The sequence below is a fragment of the Schistocerca nitens genome, chromosome 3 (assembly GCF_023898315.1).
Source record: "Schistocerca nitens isolate TAMUIC-IGC-003100 chromosome 3, iqSchNite1.1, whole genome shotgun sequence".
In the NCBI taxonomy this organism is placed as follows: Eukaryota; Metazoa; Arthropoda; class Insecta; order Orthoptera; family Acrididae; genus Schistocerca; species Schistocerca nitens.
The window spans coordinates 192,970,379-192,985,697 of record NC_064616.1 but is presented as its reverse complement, the minus strand read 5'-3'; the positions used below and the strand labels follow the sequence as shown (position 1 = coordinate 192,985,697).

The 15,319-nt window shown below is 46.3% G+C and overlaps 1 protein-coding gene across 1 annotated transcript in view; it reads left to right on the top strand.

The window, feature by feature from the left end:
• The window catches only part of LOC126248137 (rapamycin-insensitive companion of mTOR), a 275,241-nt gene that overhangs the window by 62,833 nt on the left and 197,089 nt on the right, over nucleotides 1–15,319 (top strand). The window contains exon 7 of the mRNA XM_049948829.1: nucleotides 418–571. Coding sequence (XP_049804786.1) covers nucleotides 418–571 — 154 coding nt within the window. The remainder of the gene's footprint in view (nucleotides 1–417; nucleotides 572–15,319) is intronic.

The window sequence follows — 15,319 nt, the reverse complement described above, 5'->3', positions numbered from 1 at the left end:
TATTACCAATAATTTATTATTAGTAGTATTCATGATTGTAAATCATAGCTATAAGTAGGCTGTTACATCTGAATTGTTTTCTGAACATTCTTTCTCCTGGTCAGGACTACGAAGTAGGTTTCCACCCATTTTGCCATCTTCACATTGTATAACTTCCTTTCCATGTTTAACTTGTATCATTTCTTTTGTGACTGGGCAAATTAAAAACAAATCAAAGAGTCTGAGATTAAATCTGGCTATTAAATTTGTGTATTGCCCAACTGAATATGTTCTTGTTCCATTGCTCATTCTGCTGTCAGTATGCAAGAAAATACCTAATTGAGAGAGTTGATATTTTAAAATGTTATGTCATATGTCCTATCTTTACACCACACCAATGTGTTTGCAGACTTCTTTTACTGCTTCTGCATTTTTCAGAGAAGACAGAGTTTCGAAGTTTGTAAGCAGCCGTTTAGCACTCCTGTCAGTACTTAGGTCATGGCCTGGTGTCTTGCACTTCTGTCATCCAAATAATGTTTCAGGCTTCCAAGCTATTGTGGACATTCTCTATCTGAGACAGCAAGAGGTCCGAGTAAGTAATTCATTTCCCATTTTTATAATAATGTTTTTGAACCAATCCTAACGTTAAACGTCTTCATCTTGCTGAAACAAAGAATTTATTTTTAGTGTTTATTGTTTAAGAAATAAAGATTCCATGATTCATTTTTTTTTTTTTTTTTTTAAATGCTTGGGGACATTGATTATGGAGAAATTTTACATTAGCACAGTTGACATCCACTTCAACATTATTTAGTGAAATGTAAATCTTGACTGACAGTTGATCAGCAGTACAAGTAGCATCTTTCAGATTTTGCCACAGATAGTGATGCAGCAGGCTGGATATTACAATTAATAATTTACCACAAAGTTGAATAATAATTTATGTTAGGAAAACTTAGATTTGATGATGCAGCTAACATGACTTCATGCCATCTCTCACGACATGAAGAGACAAGTGCCCATGGACCTAGAAATATATGATGTCCTTATTTTTGCTGTCTTGAAGAGTCCTTTGTGTCCTATCACACATATGCTTCTAGACAACATGTTTTGGAGACTTTCAGCGAAGGGTTGCATGTCATGAGGTGTAAGACAATTTAAAAGTGCACACAATGTGTAAGGGACAGACCTTATTCTGTTGGAATATGGAGATATGAAGCATTTTATTTGCAGAACTAGCTTTTTGCCCGCAACATAGTTTGTGTACATTTTGGACTAATATATTGCACATGTCATCCTCCCTCCCTCCCCTCCCCTCCCCTCCCCAACCCTCCCCTCCCCTCCCCTCCCCAACCCTCCCCTCCCCTCCCCTCCCCAACCCTCCCCTCCTCAACCCTCCCCTCCCCTCCCCTCCCCAACCCTCCCCTCCCCAACCCTCCCCCAATCTCTCTGCCCATCTCTTCCTCCCCCTCTCCGATTATCAATCTCATCCTCCCACTGTGGGGTCTCTGAGGCCTGTTCTCAATTTTTATCCAAAATTTCCTGTCGCTTCGTACTTTCCGTGTATCCTGGAGAATGGGGTCCCACAGGGCTCCGTATTGAGTGTATCTCTATTTTTATTGGCCATTAATGGTTTAGCAGCAGCTGTAGGGCCATCCGTCTCACCGTCTCTGTATGCAGACGACTTCCGCATCTCATACTGCTCCACCAGTATTGGTGCTGCTGAGCGGAGCCTACAGGGAGCTATCCAAAAGGCGCAGTCATGGGCTCTAGCTCACGTTTTCCAGTTTTTGGCCGCAAAGTCATGTGTTATGCATTTCTGTCGGCGTCGTACCATTCATCCGGAACCAGAACTCATGATCCACTCACTGTAGTGGAGACATATCAATTCTTAGGACTGGTTTTTGACACCCAGTTGACTTGGCTTCCTCACCTTTGTCAGCTTAAGCGGAAGTGCTGGCAGCATCTCAATGCCTTCTGCTGCCTGAGCAACACCAACTAGGGTGAAGATCACTCTATGCTGCTGCAGCTCTACAGAGCCCTTGTTCAATCCCACCTTGACAATGGGAGTTTGGTTTATGGTTCGGTGGCACCCTCAGCGTTGCGTTCACTCGACCCAGTGCACCACTGTGGGTTTTGCCTAGCAACAGGAGCTTTTAGGAAGAGTCCGGTGACCAGCATCCTGGTGGAGGCCGGAGACCCTTCATTGCAGGTTAGGCGTGCGCAATTGCTCTCAAGTTATGTTGCACACGTTCGTAGTTCTCCTGTGCATCCGAATTACCGTCTCCTTTTCCCGCCAACGGCGGTTCATCACCCGCATCGGCAGCCCAGGTCAGGGCTTACAATTGCAGTTCATGTGCAATCCCTTCTCTCCGAATGGAGTCCTTGGCTGTATACTTGAGGTTCATTCACGTACACTTCCATGGTGTACACGTAGGCCGCAGCTTTGCCTGGACTTTTCACATGGCCCTAAGGACTCAGTTAACCCAGCGACTCTCCACTGTCACTGCCTCTTGATTCTCGACATGTACTAGGGTCATGAAGTGGTTTACACCGATGGCTGATGGTCACGTTGGCTTTGCCTATGTTCATGGAGAAAATGAACAGCACTCCTTGCCAGATGGCTGCAGTGTTTTCACTGCAGAGCTGGCGGCCTTCTCTCGTGCTCTTGAGCACATCTGCTCATGCCCAGGTGAGTTATTTCTCCTGTGTACTGACTCCTTGAGCAGCCTACAAGCTATCAACCAGTGCTACCATCATCATCCTTTGGTAGCGACTATTCAGGAGTTCATCTATAACATGGAATGGCCCAGTCGTTCAGTGGTGTTTGTCTGGACTGCATGTCACGTCGGAATCCCAGGCAATGAACTTACCGACAGGCTGGCCAAACAGGATACGTAGAAACTGCTTTTGGAGATGAGCTTCTCTGAAACTGACCTGTGTTCAGTATTATGCCACAAGGTTTTGTGGCTTTTGGAGATGGAACGGCATAACCTCAGTACACACAACAAGCTGCGTGCCATTGAGGAAAGTGCGAATGTGTGGAAGACATCTGTGTGCGCCTCCTGCTGGGACTCTGTGGTTCTCTGTCGGCTCCACATTGGCCATACGTGGCTGATGCATGATTACTTCCTCCGTTGCGGGGACTCACCTTGGTGTCGCTGTGGCTCACGAATGACGGTCATCCATCTCTTGCTGGACTGCCCTCTTTTAGCTGCTGTGCGGAGGACTTTTATCTTTCCCAGCACCCTGCCTTCGGTGTTGGGCAACATTGCCTCAACAGCAGCTTTAGTTTTATGTTTTATTCGTGAGGGTAAGTTTTATCATTTGCTCTAAGTTTTAGCACATGTCCTTTGTCCCTGTGTGTCCTCCACCCTAGTGCTTTCAGGGTGGGCGTTTTAATGTGTTGCCGAGTGGCTGTCTTTTCGTTTTATCCTCATGGTCAGCCAGCCATGGTAACCTGCTTTCTTGTTTTAAGCTCTTCTACCTGTTTCTTGCGTCTCTGTGGTTTTCTTTTCCCCTTTTTTCCGTTTAAGTGTTTGTTGCCCTTCAGTCATTGTTGTGGTTTTTCCCTTCATTCTGTTTTGTGTAGTCTCATTCCCACCATTGTGGAATTATTTTAATTGGAACAAGGGATCGATCACCTCATAGTTTGGTTCCTTCCCCCCCCCCCCCTCCCCCCTTTTAAACCACCCTCCTCCTCTCTCTCTCCTCCTGCCCCATCCTTGTTTCGATCTCTTCCTGGCCTGCTCACCCTATCCCTCACCCCCCCTCCCCTCCTGTCCCTGTCTCCCTATCCATTCCTCTTCCCCACTTCTTGCCATTCATATTCTCCTGCCTCTCACCCTATCCACATCCTCCTCCCACATCTCCCTATCCACATCCTCCTCCTTCTCCCTCCTTATCTGCATCTTCCTTCCACATCTATCAATCTACATCCTCCTTCCCCTCTCTCTGTCTACATCCTCCTTCACCCCTCCCTGTCTACATCCTCCTTCCCCACTTTTCTGTCTACATCCTCCTTCCCCACTTTTCTGTTTCTCTCCTCCTTTTCCCATCTCTCTGTCCATCCCCTCCTGCTGCTTCTCCCTATACATCCCCTCTTGCCACCCCCTCTCTGCCCATTCCCCCCTCTATCAAATTCAGCCTTCCTGCAGCCATGTCAGTTAGCACATATAGCTCCTGCAAAACAATCAATAAAGCAGGCTGTTTTTACTCCCACAACATGCCTGTTGTGAAGGGTAGCATACATGTCTGAACTTTAAAACCGTTTTTGCCCCCGACGTATAGCCTGCCATGTAAAGTATGTTGATAACCCAGGCCGACTCTACTCAAACACAACACAGCATTCGTGCAAGGCAGTCTACACTTCAGGGGGCAGAAAACCCTTTCTGATCTTGATCTATAGGTTGCTCTGCAAAGCAGGTTGACGTGGCAGGCTGGTATGACTGCCACACAACATGCCGTTATACTGGGTAGCCTATATGACATGGGCTGAAGAAAAATGTGTTATTGCTTGTGTATCTACTCCTATTCAACCTAGGAGACAATAAACTCCACAGTGCTGATACATGTGAAGTTTTTTTGTTTGTTTGCCAAATTTGATTGACCAAATTTGATTGCAATTGATGCAGTGGTTTTGGAGGAGATGCTGGATGTACACATATGCAGACCATTAGCTCACTAAAGTTTTTGGAGGTGGATGGTCCCACTGCCTGTACAAGTTACATTGTGCTGTGAAGCCATTGGTTATAGTGAACTGACAATATTATTATGATAGGGATAGATTGCTTCTTCTTGTCCATCCCTACTCTACCCCTACTCCCAATCTCTTGCCTCATGGCTCACGTCTCTGTAATAGATCTTGATGCAAGACCTTGGAAGACCTGTCTCATACATCCCCCCCCCCCCCCACCACCACCACCACCTACTCTACTCTGGTCACAAGCATCACCTACCCATCAAAGGCAGGGCTACCTGTGAAAGCAGTCATGTGATCTTCAAACTAAGCCACAACCACTGTGCTGTGTTCTATGTGGGCATGTCTACCAACAAGCTATCTGTCTGCATGAATGGCCACTGACAAACTGTGTAAAAGAGACAGTTGGACCACCCAGTTACTGAGCATGCTGTCCAACACGACATTCTTCACTTCAGTGACTGCTTCACGGCCTGTGCCATCTGGATCCTTCCTACGAACACCAGCTTTTCTGAATTGCACAGGTGGGAACTCTTCATGCAATATATCCTACATTCCTATAACCCCCATTCTCCACCCCTGCCCTGCCTCGACCTTTGTTAGTTCCTGTCCTTAAACCACCTATCCACTTTAGAGTGCCTGTCTGTGACTTAACAACTCCACTGTATGGTGAGTAGCAACCTATTTTTCCATGATATATTTATTACTCCATCCTGGATTTTCCATTGTTTGATTTTGCCTGATGGCTTTTCTTCCATCCCATAAGCCAGTGCTGTTTTCCTTTGTTACTATTTTCCATTGCATTACGTTACTCAGTGTCCTTCTATTCCTTTCCTGTGTTGTACATGTCGCCTTCCGAACTGCACCATATGCCCTGACTTAAAAAGCCACACTGAATCAACCGCCTCATCCACGTACAACACATGGCTTCATGACCTGGCTGATTGTTGTTGCAGCAGCATCTCATGTCCCACATTACTCCCACCATTATCATTAATCCTAGACCTTCAGATTGACCTCTCCTCCTGCATCACTCTCCATTTTTTGTACCTTCCTGTGCCACACAAAATTGTACCTCGTCCCCTGACAATACAGGGATCAAACTTCTGATACCTGAGCTGTTGCTTCCCTATGTATGCCTAGGAGTAGCTGCTTATCATCCTGGAGCATTGGAACTCCCAGCAACAGCCTCTGTGTCAGACGGTCCTTGCTGTGGCTGGGTGGCGCCCATGGGGAGAGTCCCTAATCCAGGTGGGTGGTATCAGGGTTGATGCTTTGTGCATGACATGTATCCAGCCACAGAAATCTGGCCATTCTTATACGGCTGTCTCTTGAAGTGGTAACAGATCATTGAATGGTACTTCTTATGACCTCGTGGCCTTCCCTGCTACAGCCTGGGAGGAGGGCCAGGTTTGCCGGCTTGGGGTGAAACACTTTCCCCGCTGCCTGGTCTGTACTAAGACAGATGGGGACACATTAACTGCCACAAAGTTGTTACTTTTTGTGGAAAAAATATTGAGGAGAAGTTTGGTGAAGTGAAGTCCCTCAGTAAGTTGCAGTTGGGTTTCCTGTTGTTCAAAACTTCTTCTGGCACCCAATTTGCAGCTCTTCATGCTTTGATCATCTTGGAGATGTCCCAGTGTCCATTACACCTCACAAGCCTTTGAATATGGTTCAGGGAGTCACTTTCATAGGATTTCATCTTTCAAACTGATGAGAAACTCCAGGCCAATCAAGATCAATGGGGCACTCATTTTGTTGGGTGTGTGCAGAAACATCGTGAGGACAACTGCCTGTATTCTGGCTTTCGAGTGAGATATCCACCCAGAGAAGGTCAAGGTTTTGTGTCATTAGTGTCATATGAAGCTGACATATTGCCACCCATAAAGTGCTTTCAGTGCTTGCATTTCTGGCATGTCTTCCTGGTGTACGATGGACCCCCTTTGTGGTGCCTGTGGATACCCATTCCATGAGGGGAGCCTCTGTGTTCTGCCACCCCTGTATGTAAATTGTCCTGACTATCATCCTTGACGCTCAGCAGGTTGTCTGGCCTATAAGAAAGAAAAGAAAAGAAAATACAAGGCATGTCAGAAATTTTACTGACTTCATCCTGTCTACTTTGGCTCTGTTACGTCCTTTCCCCCTCCTTCCTCTTTCTTACACCAGTCCCATCCCCCTCTCCTCTCCTCCCCTCTCCTGCTCTTCCCACGCCCTCCCCTTTGGGTGCCCCTCCTTCTCCCACGCCCAAGAAGTGCCTTGCTTCTTCGGTGACTGCTGGTGATGGGGCTCCCTCCCGGGACCCCTCCCCCCAGGTTCTGTCAGGCCAGAGGCCAGCTAAAACAGTTCCATCATGGGACACACAGTGTGTGCGCCCCAAGGTCGCCCGCCCTCTTACCATTCCGGACCTTGCAGAAGCCTGCACTGTCGCTGTGCCATTCTCTCTTCAACCTACAAAAGAGAAGAGGAAGAAACATAAGCCCAGGACAAGGTCTCCCCCCCCCCTCCCCCTCCCTGGTGTCCCCAGAGCCATCTCCCCCTCGCAACTTGAGAATGACATCTTATTTATGGATGTCACCCCATCGTCATTGGTGATGGATGGTGACCCAGTGGCATGATTGGCTTTAGCCAATTTGCCCACATTTGGATAACTGCCCCCTGATTATTCAGTGGAAGTGTGATGGCTACTACTGTCACCTCCCAGAGTTGCAGTTCCTTATTGCCTTTTACTAGGCAGCATGTGTTGTTCTCAGGAATTTCATTTTACTGATGCTCACTCACTAACCCTTCATGGGTTCCATGCGTTCTGTCCGAACCGGGTGAGCCCTTTCAGGGCTTCTGGTGGCATCGGCATGTTGGTCCATACGGGTATTGTTAGTGCGTGGATCCCATTTTGTACCCCATTGGAAACTGCTTCTCGGTTCCAATTGGACTCTGCCTTCATGGTTTGCAATCTGTATCTCCCTCCTGATAGGCCACCTACATCTGCTGCCCTAACTGCCCTCCTTCAGCAACTCTCCTCTCCTGTCCTCCTCTTCGGATATTTTAATGCTCAATGTCGTATAGTCGGGGGCTCATCATTGACCAATTTCTTGCATACCATGATATGTGCCTTTGTAACAATGGTTTGCTTGCTCATTTTAGTGCTACATATGGCCCTTTTTCTGCCATTAATCTTTTACTCCCCCACCCTTTTTTCTTTCCTTACACTGTTTACCACATGATGACCTCTGTGGTAGTGGCCACTTCCCGTTGATTCTCTCTTTCCCTTCCCATCTCCCAATGACCAGGTATCCCACTGGGCTTCCCATAATGCTGATTGGCTTCTATATACCTCCCAGGTTGTTTTTCCACCTTCTTTGTTCAGTTGTATTGATGCAGTCATTTGTGATCTGTCTGATAAGATAATCTGCGCTGCTGGCATTGCCATTACCTGCTTAATGGGCCCTGTTTGCCGTTGACCAGTTCCGTGGTGGAACATGGCCATAGCTGCTGCTATTTGTGATCTTCGCTGTGCCTTACAACATCTTAAGTGGCACCCATCCTCCGCTAGTCTTATTACCTTCAGACGTCTTTGCGCCAAAGCTTGTTACTTAATCAAACAGAGCAAATGGGCGTGTTGGGAACACTTTGCCTCCTCTTTAGGTTTCCCTTTCCCCTTGTCACAGGTGTGGGCTACACTCCACGCCCTCCGAGGTTGTCAGTTGTGGCAGTTGTGGCAGAAAACCTCATGACACATTTTGTGATGGCATTAGTGTCAGCCTCCTACCCAGCTGCCTTCCTCCTCCAAAAACAGCAGGCTGAAGCTTCCCACTTATGTTTTACCCCTTGTTGGGCTGAATCCTACAATGAAACTTTTATTGAATGGGAGCTTCTTTTGGCGCTTTCTTCTTGCTATGATTCAGCTCCTCGCCCTAATTCTATTCATAACCAATTACTTCAATACGTCAATCCTCCACAACGACAGTATCTCCTCCAGCTGTTTAACTGTATTTGGCTCCAAGACATTTTCCCCTCTCAGTGGAGGAACAGTATTGTGGCTCCTGTCCTTAACCCCAGCAAGGATCTGTCAGCCCATCAACTTGACCATTGTCCCATGCAAATTATTAGCCACCAGTGCCTTTTGCACTAGCCCTGTCGGTAGTCTTCTGGTTGATGCTGGGATCACTCCCTTTTCAATTCGGAAGTCCCAGCTCCTGGTTTCCTATACCATCACTATCTGCTCCCCCCTCCCCTCCCCTCCCCAGTCTATTCTTTCTGTGGCTTCAGGCCATTGCCCGCCTACTGCTTGCCCTCGGGTGGGTATACTGGTTGGGCTCCCCTTCGCTTCTCTCCTCCGTGACTTTCATCTCCCCTCCATGTCCTCTTCCCTCCCAAGCAACCCCTCCCCAATTGGTTGGTTCCTCGGCCATGGATTTGGATGGGACTCTTTTGGGGTCCAAAAGCCTCCATTGTTCCAGTGGTGTTATGTTGTTTGTTCTGAATGCTCTTATGGGAGTTTCAGAATGTCATTGTTTTTTTACACCGATTACTCTAAATCCACTGACCATGTGGGATATGCCTTCATGTCTTCTGTTGGCATGGAACACCATCTCTTGCCTGCCACATGTTGGGTGTTTACTGCAGAATTGACCCCCACTGTGTGGCGTTCTTCCCTCTACCTCTCATGGCAGGAAACCAACATCCTCTGCCTTCTTCGTATTGGTCATACTATGTTGACCCATGTTTTTTTACTCTGCGATGAGCTACTCCCCTTTTGTATTCACAGAGCTCTGTGCATGGTGATCCAAATGTTGCGGGTCTGCCCCCATCTTTTGGCCTTTCACACTAAATATGCCCTCTCCTCCCTAGTCTCGGGCGTTAGTGGATGGCCCTTGCATGACTATTTAGGTTATGTGTGGCCTTGGTTTTCTTCACAAAAGTGGTTTGTACTCTCAGGCATAAATCCTTGAATTTTCCTCTGTAATTTGAGTCCCTCAGTTAGTGTAGACATTGGTTATGGAAGCCTTGACCTTGCCTCCACACTGGCTAGGTTCTTCCCACCTTTTCCCTGCATTTTGTCCGGTCTGTTGTGCTGTTTTGTTTCCCCTTTCCTTGTCTTCTTCCCCTGGTGTTGTCCCCATTGTATCGTGGTAACAGTATGTTATGGTGTGGGTGTGTCGGGACAGTTCAGTGGTGCTGCTGTTGCCCCAGTGCACATAGTGCTTCTGTGGCACCCTGCTCTCCCTATTTCCAACCACCTCCCTCCTGTTCTTTCCTCTTCCTGCTTCCCAGATGTTTCTTTTTCCCCTCTTTGTTTGCATACTATCCCTTCCTCTTGACTGGACTGTGCTGTTTCTTCCCTGATTTCTTCCATCCTACATCATGGCACCGATAACCTCGCTGTTTGGTACCCTCCCCTGAATCAACCAACCAACCAGCGTCCTCCCAATCCCCACCCCACCCCACCCCACCCCGCACTCTTGTTGCAGTATTAATTTACTAACCTTATCTAATCCAGTCTCATCTGCTGTCATCCTCCATCACATATATTCACCCACCAACCTGCACCCAAATTATCATCTTTTTATTTATTTTTATCTTTGATCTATTGTGTTTTCATGTCAATTTCAGTTTGTTTTTGACTTTCACTATTGGCCCTACTCCCTCAGGTTTCGCCTTGTATCCATACTTCATTCGTTCCATCCTTTTGCTGATTTTTTTCCATGTATTTTTATGCATTTTCTGTATCTTTGTGATTGTTTTTGCACACATTTCTACACGATTTACATATTTTTAAGCGTTTTTATCCTCCACAGTGGATCCTTGCTCCTTCCATCTGCACTGATATAGAGAAGTTTCCTTATCCTCAGCCAGAACGCAGTCCCACATACTATTCCTGCATTGTTGTTTGGCGCGTGGAATCTCCCCAAATGGCCTCACCATCGAATTATCCATCTCCAGCTACAACCCCTCCTTCCATAATGACCTTCATCTGTTCACATTCCACCAGTCCTTCACTGTCACCAACCTACTACTGCAAAACCATGTAAATCAGGCCAAAAACACCTTGTGATACATCCTCTGCTTCTGTGAAATTCTCCTGCACTGCAATTCTAAATTCCTGTATCTCTCACATTGAAACTCTTGCAGTCTAGGAGCTATAGCAGCATGCACAATGCCACCTCAAAAAACTCTACAGCCTGTTCACCTTCTTCTCTTACCTTGGATTACCACCATCCATCACCTCTACAACAGCCTCCAAACCACCTCCACATCCCCTCATAGCTGACAAACCCTGCCTTGCAGACCTACTACATTTACCATACCCTCAGAAACTTCCTACCACTACCATGCAGAAAGCAGAACCTAAACAGGCCTGAAACACAGTCATGAACCTTTCATCCAAAAGCCTTGGTCTCACAGAAATATCAATCCTTTATAGAGACCTTATTTTTTGCCCTACTCCCAAATTCAATCATGCTGGACTTGCTAAAGACCTCTCCTTCCACCGGTCCCTACAGTGGAAACATTTTTTGCCACCAACCTTACCAATCAGACTCAACCCAAAACCAATGTTGAACCCTGCCTATCTCAAGTCACTGCCCCATCCAACCATGAGCCACCCCCACTGCCCCAAAATCACCCCTTTTAACATTTCAGGATTTCTCAACCTCAAACCTTGCCTCACCATCATTCCCCAAATCCCTCAACATGCAAGCCAACCTTACATCCACAGAAAGAACCTCAATCCACCACCTAAAATCTGATCCCGGCCTTATACTCCTACCTGCAGACAAAGGCACCATCACTGTGGTTTTAAACCACAGGGATTACCTGATGGAATGACTCCACTGCTGTCAGATTTGTCTACCTACACAGTGTACCACAGTGACCCCATTCCAGAACCTCTCCCACGAGTCTGTCTCTCTTCCTCATACCTACCTCTCCCTGCACTCCTACCTTCTACATGCTTCCTAAAGTCCATAAAACTAACCACCCAGGACACCCTATAGTGGCCAGTTACTGTGCCCCCACTGTGAGAATCTATGTTCTTGTAGATTAACACTTTCAGCCTATTGCCTGCAACCTACCTTCCTATATAAAACATGCCAACCATTTTCTCCACTGACCCTGTTCCTTTACCATACGGTGCCCTGCTCGTCACTGTTGATGCCACCTCCATTTACACTAACATCCCTAATGCCCATGGCCTAGCCACTATTGAACACTACCTTTCCTAACATCTGATGTATTTGGTATCTACAACCTCCTTCATGGTCACCATCACCAACTGTATCCTCACCCATAATTGCTTCACCTTTGAAGGCATCACCTACAAACAAATCTGTGGTACAGAAATGGGCACGTGCATGACACCATCCTATGCCGACCTATTCATGGGCCATTTAGAGTAATCTTCCTAATCTCACAGAATCCCAAATCCCTCATTGGTTCAAATTCACTGATAACATATTTGTGATATGGATCGAGGGAGAGGACACCCTATCCACATTCTTTCAGAACCTCACCACCTTCTCCACCATTTGCTTCACCTGGTCCTCCCCAACCCAACAAGCCACCTTCCTCAATGTTGACCTCCACTTCAAAGATGCCTACATCAGTACCTCTGTCCATATCAAACCTACATCAGTACCTCTGTCCATATCAAACCTACCAGCCACCAGCAGTACCTCTACTTCAACAGCTGCCACTCATGAAGTATAGCAGCATGCACAGTGCCACATGCAGTGATGAGCAGTCCCTCTCCAAATATACCATGGGTCTCACTGAGGCCATCACAGACCAAAATTACCCTCCCAACCTTGTACAGAAACAGATGTTCCATGCCTCATCTCTCCAGTCACCCACCACTTACAAAAGTCCCACTGTCCAGCCACAAAGCAGCATTCCGCTCATGTCTCAGTACTACCAAGGACTGGAGCAACCCTGGCAGAGAATATGATTCAGTATTCTCAGCTGGGGTTTTGACTACCTCTTGCCATACCCTGAAATGAGGAATACCCTACACGGTATCCATCCTGCACCTCCCACAGTGGTATTCGCAGCCCACTGAACCTACACATCCCTACTCCACACTTGCTCCCAAGCTCTTGCATCATGGTTCACGTTCCTGTAATAGAATTAGATGCAAGACCTGACCCATACCCCCCCCCCCCCCCCCCAAATCATTACCTACTCTAGTCCTGTCACCACCTATCCCATCAAAGGCAGGACTAAATGTGAAAGCAGTCATGTGATCTACAAGCTAAGTTGCAACCACTGTGCTGCGTTCTACATGGGCATGACTGGCAGTAAGCTGTCTGACCCCAAGAATGGCCGCTAACAAACTGTGGCCAAGAGACAGCTGCAGCACCCAGTTGCTGAGCATGCTGCCCAATAAAACATTCATCACTTCAGTGACTGCTTCACAGCCTGCGCCACCAGGATCCTTCCTATGAATAACAGCTTTTATGAATTGCGGAGGTGAGAAAACTCCCTGCAAAATAGCCTATGTTCCCGAAATCCCCCTTGCTTCAATCTTTGTTAGTTACCGCCCACATGTCTCCTTGCCTGCTCCCACTCTAGCACTACACAGCCTTCTATTCCACCAATGCACCCACTGTCGGTTTACTTCTCTCCTTCCTGCTGCCCCCCCCCCCCCCCCCAACCCCCTCTAACTTCCCGACTCACTTAGTGCTCTACCCTGTCCCCATCATGTCCCTATATGCTTCCATAAGCAGCACTTAACTGTCCCTACTCTTACCCTGCTATCCCACCCCACCCCACTCCACCCCAACCCTCCTCCTCACCCCCCCCCCCCCTAACAAGATTGCCCTTCTCATCATTCATAGTTGCGTGCAGTCCGGCCCCAGTGTCCAGAGTCATTGGTCGTGTGTGTAAGTTGTGCGCCGGCCGAAGTGGCCGTGCGGTTAAAGGCGCTGCAGTCTGGAACCGCAAGACCGCTACGGTCGCAGGTTCGAATCCTGCCTCGGGCATGGATGTTTGTGATGTCCTTAGGTTAGTTAGGTTTAACTAGTTCTAAGTTCTAGGGGACTAATGACCTCAGCAGTTGAGTCCCATAGTGCTCAGAGCCATTTGAACCCTTTTTTTTTTTTTTTTTTTTTTTTTTTTTTTTTTTTTTTTTTTTTTGTGTGTGTGTGTGTGTGTGTGTGTGTGTGTGTGTGTGTGTGTGTGTGTGTTCTGTTTACTTTAGAAGAAGACCTTTTTGGCCAAAAGCTCACTTGGTTTAGCAGTCGTTTTGTTGTGTCTGTCTGTGACTCAGCATCTCCACTATATGATGAGTAGCAATCCCTCCTTTCCATAATGTTGTCATTATTCCATCCTGGAGTTTCCAGTGTTTGAACATCAAAGTAAGACACATATTTACTAAACCTTGGAAAGAAAAGCTCCAAGAACATAGATATTAACATTGATAACTTTCTCTTTAGAATAACAGAATGTAGCAGATATTAGAAAATGGAAAGCAAAGCTCGTTTACAAGGTTGAGTAGCTGTACCCGTATCTTGTGTAATTCTTCACAACATTATGCCACCTTAGGAGGTCGGACTCAGTACCTAACTACATTTATTTATACATCCCATTTGTATCCTGCCCATTCCATGCATTTATTGACACCTTTCTGTGATCACATCACCAATGGCAGTGAGAATGAGTATCTGATCTCCAAGGTAAGCTTCTACTATTCCAACATTATTCGTGCTAAATTGATTTTTATTTGTTTATTCAGAGTTCTATTTTTGCTATCAAGACCCATTTGTTACTTCATTTGGAACACTTTGTGTGGATTGGTGTTCCTCCTCAAAATATGAGCCCATATTTCATGCTTTTACGATCAGTATTTGATTAAAGATCTGATCTCCAGTCTCCTCCATCTAATTGCTGTGCTGCTATTCATCATATTTTTTTTTTTTCTTTCTATTCAGTTGTGTCCATTTGAGCATGTTATCAGTTCCCTCTATGCATGGTGTCACACTGTAATTCTGAATCCCTCTGATCCATAACTGTATCCCCAACCTGAGGAAAGAAAGACAAAACCCATACTAATGAAACTGGTCCCATATTATGATGGAAGAGAAGAGTATTCAGGATAAATGCGGAGAAAGATCCTAGTACCTGTGTTCAAAGCATGCCCATTTTCAGATTACTGGTACATCTGTTCAATAGATAGACGCTATGAAGAAAAGGTGAGTAAGGATAGTACTAAAATGGAAGTGACTGTTTTTTCAATGACACAGAGGACACTTTGCTTCTCTCTACCATTTCTAACTGATATACGTTTGGTGTATCAGTGCTCATGCAGGCCCGCTGAAAAAAAAAAAAAAAACTATCAAAGGAGAAATGTTTTTGAATTATTAAGAATAACTGTAAAAGGTAAGTAGTAAGTTGTATAGTGATAAGGGACGTAATTCATGATGTCCACAAAATTGTATGGGAAACCATAGTGAGAAATTTAGAAATAGGTGATTGATGCATTTTTACTGCAGTAATAAAATAGATAGCTAGATAAACTCAAGAGAGTGAGCTTAGACAATTGCAGAGAACAGTAATGTGTCATCCTTCTGCCACCTAAAAGGGACCGTGTGGGATGCAGTGCAATTTGCAACTGTTCTTTCTGTGCGGGGACACTGGCACAAATCCTAG